This window comes from Eptatretus burgeri, chromosome 18 (assembly GCF_056783735.1).
Source record: "Eptatretus burgeri isolate ZD-2024b chromosome 18, Ebu_testis_v1, whole genome shotgun sequence".
In the NCBI taxonomy this organism is placed as follows: Eukaryota; Metazoa; Chordata; class Myxini; order Myxiniformes; family Myxinidae; genus Eptatretus; species Eptatretus burgeri.
In genome coordinates this window covers 40117621-40128020 of record NC_140978.1, presented here as the reverse complement: position 1 = coordinate 40128020, position 10400 = coordinate 40117621, and the positions used below count along the sequence as shown (strand labels likewise).

Genomic DNA, 10400 nt, shown 5'->3' with positions numbered 1-10400 from the left:
CACCTCAACTGTTTTATTCCTCACTTCTGCCATGTATGTAACCACCTGTCAGATGGCTGTTTGGTCTCACTCTTCCCTCCAGGGCTTCAAGCAAGCTGTGCACCACCGTGTCTTGTCATCCTCAATCCTTGAAGCATGATCTTTATTCCCGCCATTAACCTTTCCGAACCCAAGCATCCTACTTGTTTGCTTCAGTGTTTCCTCCCTCTCCTATTTTTACTTGTGAAATTGAAGATTCACAGGTGTTTTCATTCCCTAAGTATGCTTGTTTGTTTGTCTGTCTATTTGTCTGTCAGTCATCTGCAGGTCACAATTCTAAAACTGATCTTCACAAAACCTAACCAACTGATAGAGCTAGTCAAAAGCTGGAAACCTATTGTTTCTGAGGTCAATAGGTCAAAGGTCAAGGCAACATTAACACAGAGACTGAAAATTCGTTTCTCAGCTTCTACTAGCCAACATTGGCTGCAAATTTCAGAAGTAAATCCTTTGTACGTCGAGGTGATATGTTCCAAATTTCAGCAACGTGCATTTCCACATTCATGAGTTTTTAACGAAAACCCTCAAAATTCACGTTGGTGTCTGTCTGTCTGTCTGTCCGAAATGTGTTGGCGCTCATGTCTCAAAGGCTATACATTGAAATGAGCTGAAACTTGCAATATACGTCGGCCAATATGTCTAATTAATGGCTTTCGAAACAAATTCCACCTAAGTGCTATAGTTTTTGCTTTTATGCTCCTTTTTGCTCATATTCAACGATCCACGTATCATCCACAAATGAGTCAGAGCATCATGCAATTCTGCTTGCTTTCCACCAGAGGGCAGCACTATCTATCATTTTTTTGTTTATGCATTGGTCGATCAATTTATTTGTGTGTCAAATAAGTAATCTACAATTGTACGAACAAACTCATCTTGAGGAAAATGCAAGGGGCATATAAAAGGCCCCTTTATATGAACTTTTCTCGAGCATTGCTTGGTTCCTCTTAAGAACACAAGGGGAGTACAGCATGCACACGTGATTTTTTTCAATGAGCCTTATTTTATATCATCTGACACTTTCTACAAGCTATGGAACATCCGTTCTTTTCTATTGTTTGCCACATGGCACATACCATAACAAGGGGCTTTTTCTATGCCCCTAGCATTTTTGACGTTCCGTCAAAATGACTTTATCAATTCGATATCTGGATCCAGATCCAATAATTTTTCAAATTATTTTTCACCATTGAGTGATGGTGCTAAACCGACATATAACACAATATCTGAAAATGTTGTGGATGGATTCGGATGAAACTTGGTGGGCAGGTTTTGGATGTAAGAAGGAAGAATTGATTCGATTTGGTGAAGATCTAAATCCTGATCTGAGAATTTTTCAGTGATTTTTCACCATTGAGATGATTGGGCTAAAACGATATGTAGCATGATATCTGAAAATGTTATCGACGGATTCGGACGAAACTTGGTGGATGAGGGGGTTAGGTGACAAGGACAAGCTGATTAATTTTTAGTTCAGGTCTGAATCCAGATCCGGCCTATCAGTGGGATACAAAACGTAAACGAATCAGCTTGGTGGAGATATGTGCTTAACTGAGTGCCCTTCTAATTTGAAATATTTTTACTTTTAATTTATCTTCAGTTTTAAAAAAAAGTGTTGTGAAATTTTTATAGATCTATATGCAGTAATGCTCTTTTTATCTTTTTATTTTTTTCCCATTACATTTCAAGATTGGTGGTGGGGTGGGGGAGGGGGCCTCGACTACTCGAATGTCCCGGGGGCTGTTAAACTTAAATCCGGTTCTGCCAGGTTGAACAGAATTTTCATATTTGGTTTGGTTCACCAATTAAAACCAAGAAGCATATTATTTTTGACGTCAAAAGCTCAACGGTCATGGTTGCATAAAATCATCAATTTTCATCCGAGTAACTTGAAATTTGAACAGAATTTGCAGATTGGGTCACTGAAACCTATTGTTTAAGGTTAAAGGTCAAAGCTCAAGGTAACAGAAAATCATCAATGTTCATCCAGATTAACTTGAAATTTGCATATTGGGTCACAGACTTGGTTTACCAAAAATCAAAACGATAAATTTAGCCGTTTTGACATGTTAGCGGTTACCATGACAACAATTTCACCCCATAAAAACCAAATGGGACTTTTTGTGAAATTATTACCATGCCTCAAATTTTTTTCAAGATATCAAATTGAATCTTACACAGCTTATTTGCACGTATGTGCAGTATAGGTGAGTAGAATTTGGTCAAACGTAGTCAAAGGTCAAGGCCATCTGAAACGTGTAAAACACCTATGAGGCCTACAATTAGAAAATATGTCAACCAAATTTGTTATGTGTAACAATCAATCATGTAAAACACTTGATAGGTCAACTTTTCGAAATTGACAAATTGCTATTGCCATGGCAACTATTGTTTATTTGGATGACTCAAGTACTGTATTGTGCAATGTACGATGTCATTCTTGTTCTGTTTATTCATTCCCTTGATGTTTGTCTCACTGTCAGTGATATCTTGCTCTTACATGAGCCTCGTCTGATGGAGGCAAAATTGAAATCCATTTTGACTGTAGGACACCCCACCATTGTTCATCACAATAATTTGCCATCTTTTGGCTTCACCAAGTCCTCTGTGGGCCATAGTAACACAGTCTGCCAATGGAAGTATGCAATTATATTGTTACCTTCTCCACACCCTGACCTGGTGAAAGTGTTTTTTCAAGTTGTACCCCTATTGTGCTATATGTGTTGGGTGTGCAAAATTGCCTTGGCCGGGTAATGAATCGAAAATCCAGCCTGTCCTTGGAGGGTCCTTTCGTTTATGTTTGAAACAAAATTTGAATTTGATACAACTTGCTGACCCCCAAGGAGAATTTAACTTGCTGACCCCCATGGAGAATTTAACTTGCTGACCCCCATGCAAACATTACTATTTTGTTGAAGTGCTTAACTTTTTCCATATGTATATTCACTCTGTAATTCACCCAGTTGTTCCTTTAAAGTTTCCCATTTCTCTAATTAAGCAGATTTCCCTCCTGTTGTCCCGGTCTAATCTATAGCATTCAAATCGCTCATCTCTTCAAAATCCCATTATTTTACTCTGTTAACCCAAACTACATCTCTTCACAAAAGCCTTGTTCAAATTATGTTGCGGTCACTAATGCTCAAATGCTCACCTACTTTTACCTCCACCATACAAGGATCATTCCCCCAAAACAGATCGAACACTTATCTCCCCATTGTCAGCATTTATACAAACTGGCTTTTATAATAATCCTGCATGAAATCTTGCAATTCTTTCTCTGCTTTGCCCCCCAACACTGTGGGGCCTACCTGATATCTTGGACTCAATCTTTCCAGGGGGAAATTATAATCTCCCATAATAATTCACATCGAAATGCCTTTCTCATTTCGTCTGAAAGCTTCCTGTCCTGCGCTCTTCCCTCACTCCAAGAGCCTTGCGACAGTATTCTCAGACTACCTTATATTAATATTCTTACTTTCCTTTAGCTCAATCCACACAGAATGCTTCACCTCATTTTCTTGTCCAATATAATTCCTTTCTCTTGATACAATACTGTCTCTGTACAAAAACTGCTGCACCTATTTTTTTTTCCCTATCACACCTGCATACCTCGTAACCTTTGAATGCTGTCTTCCAAATAATCTACTTATTAAACAAGGTTTCACTAACTGCAACATTAGCACAATTCTCACATAATGTAAAACTAGCCTTCACCGTGATGGCCAGTGTCATTCTGCGTCGTCAGACAGGTACAGAAATGGAGGGAATATTGTAGGATGTTGATCGAGGTAAGCTAACCGCCGCAGGAAGCAATTTGAAGCTGGGATTCCAGGCATTAATCCTTTAAGCAAAACGATGAAGGGTTAACACCAAAAATGTCAGCTTCTCCTTATTTCGCGTGGTGGTGATCATACTTTGGTCAATGCTCTGTTGATTCCATCCACAATAATCACAACTTCCTATTGTTTCATTTAGCTCCATCTTATGACTGAAAAGCCAACATCTCTTCGGCTATTCTCAGAGTGCTGCTGTTAGTCATAGTCATGTTGTTAATCATTGCCCCTTGCACATGAAGTGAAAAGCGGATTTAAGTGCCGGCGAGTCTGGCAGTTCCCTCAGGCAGATTGGCAGGGACTGCAAGCAGCCATCTCTCTTCAGGACTTGTCTCCCATATCAACTGCCCCTGATGTTAACTCAGCCTGGGAATTATTCCACAGAAACCTACTCTCTCATTTGACCAGATTCATCAGATTTTGTCCAGTTATCATGACCTTCTTTCCACCCGTGGTACACAGAATCTTGTGGTGAGGCATTTACTCAGGAACAACTTGCCTTCTCTTCCTGGAAAGCAAATCTGACTGAAGGCAACTTCAGATCATTCCACAAAACTGCACAAAGTGCATGTCTATGCTCAGAAGCTCAACAGCTGTTCAAATTCAAAATTGAACTTTCAAACTTGCCTCCCTCCTCTAAAACCTGATGGCAGCTTGTTAAGTCTGTCTCTGATGCATGCTCTCCATCCCTTCCCTCTCTTCAAATGGCACCACAGCTGACTCCGTTCGTGAGAAGGCCAAATGTCTCAACTCTGTATTTGCTTCCAAATCTTGTGTCCCCAACCCCTTGCTCTCTGTACCCACCCGACCCAGTCAAACCTAACTGTTCTTGGACCATGTATATTTTGCACCTGAAAAGGTGGAGAAGTTTCAGGAAACCTTTGACTCTGATTGTGCAACTACAGGACTTGACGGCATCAGCTCACATGTTCTAAAAAACCTGCTTTGATGCCCTTGCACATCCTCTTTCTGCTCTTTTCACACTATCATTTGCCTTCAGTCATCTTCCATGCACTTGGAAATCAGCCAATATCATTGCATAAAAAAGGAGCAAAAACTGATCCCCATATCCAGGTCACTCTACCTTGGACCTGCTGCTTCTACTCTCACAACAATGGATGAAAACCCTCAATGTCAGACATGACATCAGGACCGTCTCTCCAGACATATCTCGAGCTTTCAATACAGTCGGGCACCCCATCTTGCTTTCCAAAGTTTCTGCCTTGAGCATCCAAGGCCAACTCCACACATGGCTGACTGACTTCCACGACTCTCATAACCAAAGTATGGCTCTCAACTCCTCTCCCTGTTAAGCCCAAGGCAGTGTTCTGGGCTCAGTCCTATCTTCATCAATGACCTCTGAGTCTCTAGAAAACCCCCTTTATCTCTTTGCTGACAACTCCACCCTCTGCCATGACAATCCTCATCCTTCAGATAGGCAGGCAGCAGCCATTTCCCTCTCTCCAGAGCTTGAAAAAAATCACAAGCTGGTCAAACACTTGGAATATATCTTTCAACCCTGAGAAATCTCACACTTTCACTACCTCTCTCTTTCCAAAAGCACCATCTATAGCAAACTCCACCACCCACCCCCTCCCAGTGTACTTTTTTTTTACCAATCCTCTTGAAGAAGTTCACTGGACTCAAACCACTGGGTCTCACTAACAGCCATGATCCTTCTTTGGCAAACTACATTTCAAAGTTGGCCACCAAAGCCAACCACCAACTGGGCATCCTCCATCATTCTTTGGCTCACTTGAACTCCTATCCACTGACAAAACCTTCATCTGCAGCTTGATGGAGTACTGCTCTCGTATCTGGGCTGGCACCCCTACCTCACACCTTGCTCAGCTTGACATCATGGAAAGCAAGGCCTTCAAGATCATTGGAAACTCCCATGATGAAGCCGATCCCATGGGCCTATCGCTTTCCCGTTGCAGACAGGTTGGTAGTCACTCTGTCTTCTCTCTGCCGCCTTTCTGGTCTTTCACCTTCTGCTGTTTCATGCTTTGTCCCTCCCAGGTTTCTGCAGGGCACACATGGTCCACCTTCAGGCGGAACTCCCAAAATCCAGAATCACTACTCACCTCCACTCATTTGTTCCTCTTTTTTCCGACCTGTGGAATCAACTTCCACATTATCTTCATCTCCTTCTTCCCGCCAGGTCTTCGTGACAGCTGTCACTGTCATGAAGACTCACCACCATTTCAGTTCACCTTCCCCCCCCCAATCCAATACCATGATCTTTTCTACCCCTCCCCCTCTTTCCTCCCCACATCCCTTATTTGTCCATGTTTCCCTCTGTTTTGTGCTTCAATCCTGCTGTTTGTGTTTCCCCCCTCTCTCTACTGTTCCTTTTGTTCTGTTTTGTCCATTTTTGTCCATTCTAGATCTTCGACGAGCATTGACTTTTTGTATCCACAAAAAATTCTGCCATTAATATAGAATATTTTAAACTCCTTTCTTGTCAGTTTCTTTCTTCCTTGTTCCTACCAATTTTGCTGTTTTCTGGTTTTTCCTTTCATCATCTCTCTATCCACCAACCTAAAAGGGCCATATTTCCTAATTCCCACTTTCAATATCCTTGCACCCTTCCTATTTTGACTTTGCCAATCTATCTGACAGCATTCCTTTTCCATCCCAAAATGCTTCCACTGTTTCTTAAATATAAACTCTTGCTGCAAGCACCATTTTCCAAACACCAATCGAACATCAATTGTTCTGTTCACGGATTATATTCCCTTTCATATTCTCGGAAGAACGCCAGAAAGTATAACCTCTTGACCCCTTGATATCAAGTAGGCTCCCCATTTCCCTGTCGAGGTTTCTCACTGACGTAAGCTGCTGATGCCACCACCTGTTGGTCCACCATTTTGTAGGTCATCCAGATTGTAAACAATGTGGATCTGGATTGGGATCATTCAAAATGTCTGAAGAAGTATCTGCAACTGGAAGTGACTCTCGCTTATCTCATACTGTTAGTCGTTGTGCACATAAAGTGAAAAGCGGGATTAAACTAATATTTTCAGTCTGTGTGCCTATCTGACAGTCAAACAAAATTGAAAATCATTCCAAACAGGAAACTTGAAACTTTAAGGACGTTATAAAGGACACATACAACAGGCATGAAGAACTAATGCAACGTGTTAAAAAAACACCTCCAGTTTAGCAGTACTTGGACAAAATATTACAGCATGTTGCATCATCAGGACCAATCACATTTGATACTCGCAGAACCCACCCATGTCCTTGTTTTTCTCAAGACTGTGTGGAGTACGGTGTTCTGTGAACTCTCTCAGTTAGATAAGCAGAACAGGCACCGGTATATCCACAAATTAGAAGTTGCTCGGATTACAGATCCCAACAGCTTGCCGGGAAACTTGCTGACCCTCATTTGGAAGCACACTAACGTGCAACGGCTGCCCGACCTACAGTATCCCGACATCTACAAATTATGTAGCAAACGCGCCCGCCCTCACAAATGAATGGAGATCAGTGTGTACTGGAATGCTGTACGATTTATAATAACTAGGTGTGCCTCCCTATCGTTTCGCTGACAGGTTTAATCAAAAGATAGCACGTTGCATTTCACAAACATATTTCATGTCCATCTGTGTCTCAATGAGGATGTAAGTGAAACACGAAAAATGGATCTTTTAGAACATGTAGTTGTTGTCATGGCTGTGGTTGTTGTTGTTTGTGTGCTCCTTCCATGTCCGTCACGCTAATTTCTAAAGGGTTCCTGATGTCCTACCGAACACATCTCAGGCATCGTGCGTAGCAACAGTGATTTGTGCAATTAAAAACATTCAGTGTGCTGGTAAAGTTTGACTAACAAGATGGCGGACAAACAAAGGCACGTGACCTTGTGACATCACGAGAGAAACATCTAAACCTTTCTTTGAACTCTTCAGAGCAAACTTTACCTATTCCGTTCGCTACCATGCGTACAACTACCACTATCCTGTCATAAACCCCACATTATACCATCCACTGTTTCTGCAATATCAATCATTGTGCTGTTGATGGATAAGGGGCACAGCTGTGCCACTTATGCAGTGCCCCCTGTTACCAGGAAACTCGTACTCATTTTGCCGACCTCAGAAGGATGACAGGCTGAGTCAACCCCACCTAATGTTAATTCAACGAAACAATTAACATTTAACTCAAGACCCTAAGATCTTAAGCCAACAGCAGGCCCTTTCAGAGTTATGAAAGGTGATCACCTAACGTTTGTTGAGTGGCCTCGGGGATTATCTATGTTTTTTACATTTGCAAATATGGTGATAACTTTGACCCACCCCGTCCCCACGTATGTTCCATCCATGCATGCCCTTCGACCTCCATATCCAAGCTGGTATTTTTCTCGAAGCATTCTTTCACCCCTTTTGTTTCTTTTTCTCAGTTTTAATTCTCTCCGTTTAGCTTAGCCTCCCCATCCCGTACCGTGCGTGCGTCCGTCCATACCTCTTACTCAAGTCGTTTATATCTCTCTGTCTTCAAGCAACCCGAATCGAACTAGCAAGCCACCTGTCTCGGGGTTTTACGTTTGCTCGGAGGCACAGAGATCATTGAAGTTTTACATTTGTGTTAAAATCACAATTAGCAGACTCGGTGGTGTGATAGTTCGAGAGTGCCACTCTGCATCTGGGGAGAGTCGCTGGTCGTACCCCGTCCGAGTCATTCCAGATGCTTAAAATGGTACGTGCTGCTTTATTCGCTTGACACTCAGCATTTAAAAAGGACAGAGCATGGGCAAACAACCATATGTTGGTAACCATAGCGTGGGCTTAATGGGCCGAATGGCCTCCTGCGTCGAAGTTCCCAAACGAATGTAGAATGTCTCACTCCACGCAAGTTAACTTTCATAGAGTGAAACGACTTACACTGCATTGATGTAAAACGTTTTTAAAATGGTAAAAGCGAATTTAAATGCCTGAAAAGGTTATAACAGACGATACATGTATGGATTGGACATGGGACAGATGCAATGAGTGGGGATGGTATATATATAGGAGTGAGGATGTGCAAAGGGATTTATGAGTACTGCATGAGAAAATAGAAAGTAGGGATCAGCAAATCCTCATTTGCGAGAAGATGAGCAGAGGGAAAGGGAGAAGACCGACGTCGAAAAGGTGATCGAGGCGAAAAAAAAATCATGTGATTAGGGGGGAGGGGAAGACCGGAGGTAAGGGAGGTTGGGTGAGAAGTAGCAGGGTGTCTTAGGGTTATAGGGGAGCGTGTTAATGAGCAGGAGAACAACAGGAAGGACAGCAAGTTAAAGCTGTGCTCTTATATCTTGGAAAGCGACCCACAGTAACGCTTGCTCTATTACCTGTTAATAATGTAGCCATGTTTGCAGGTCGGGTTACCGGAATAATCCGAGGTCAAACTGGAGGAAGAAAAGTGCAGATGTTGGTAGAGGAGGGGTGTAGGAAATCGGAGAACTCACAACTACCGTAGATATAAATAAACAACACATATTTCATCAAACAGACCTGTTTTCAGATACCGAAGGTCAACAGAGAATGGTCGGAATAGGAGAAATCGTGTGTACATACGCATAATATATGTACACACACAAACACAGACTAGAGAGGGGTCAAGAGGTAGGACACACACAAACAAAGAAGAAAAACCAAAACCTCATACAGTACAAATTCGGATAAGTACATTGTGTGCAACTCTTACCATGTGTATCCATGTTAGACTTGAGAACGTGTGTTTGAGAGAGCGGAGGGTTAGAGTCGCTGAAGGACGGTATAAGAGCCAATGATAGAGAGTGAGCGAGACGGGACAGCCGGCGATAGGGAGAGGAACGGAAAACTGGTGACGGAGAGAGGGACAGGGAAACAACCAGTGAGTGCGAGAACACCGGCGAGCAGCAAAAACAGCAGCGATGCAGCACAACCTGCACCCCTCTCCCCACCCCATCCCTCTCCTACCTGCAAAACTGCTACCCCCCTATCATCTCACTATTGTCCCTTTTCGGGTGATGGTCCATGGTATTGCCTTGTGGAGATCTCATTCATTCTCCTTTTCGAACAACACCCTTCACCCCCAATCATTTGAGGACCTTCGGTTATTTCCCCACAAACCAATCAAACACTCAGAGCTGTCCTTGAATTGCTGTCTACGTCTCTGCTCAAAATAGACACTGTCCTTGCCCCTCCCCTCTCGCCCCTCCTTCACATCTGTTCGTCCTGCTATCCGTATCGAGATGAACTGACCTTGGTTTGCCTACAAAGTCAACCGACTAGCACGTGACCCCCCCCCCCCAATCCCATTGGGACACCAGGGTTGTTGAGGGCAAGGCCATGAGCTATGAGCCGAATCACATTTCTGCCAAGCAGGATTTTTAAACCCAGTTACTATTATTGACAATGAGGGTGAAAGTTAGTCTGGGTGGACAGAGCAGAGAGACGATTTACAATGTGTGAGCAAGAGGAGCAGGAGATCTTGGTAAAAAGCACGATATTTGCTGTACGGGGAGGGAGGAAGGGGTGTCACAAGAAAGACGCAGCACTG

General features: G+C 42.8%; 1 protein-coding gene across 3 annotated transcripts in view; it reads right to left on the bottom strand.

Annotated features, from left to right (window-relative positions):
* Window positions 1–10400, bottom strand: part of LOC147008948 (reticulon-4 receptor-like 2) — a 35003-nt gene that overhangs the window by 9735 nt on the left and 14868 nt on the right. The window contains exons 1-2 of one of the 3 annotated variants that reach the window (XM_085864240.1): window positions 9818–10086; window positions 9564–9698 (exon numbers count right to left, since the gene is read on the bottom strand). In XM_085864240.1, coding sequence (XP_085720366.1) covers window positions 9564–9576 — 13 coding nt within the window. In that variant the 5' untranslated portion in view covers window positions 9577–9698; window positions 9818–10086. Of the gene's footprint in view, window positions 1–9207; window positions 9265–9563; window positions 9699–9817; window positions 10087–10400 lie in introns of those variants that run through there. The other 2 variants (XM_085864239.1, XM_085864238.1) reach the window with 2 other exon arrangements.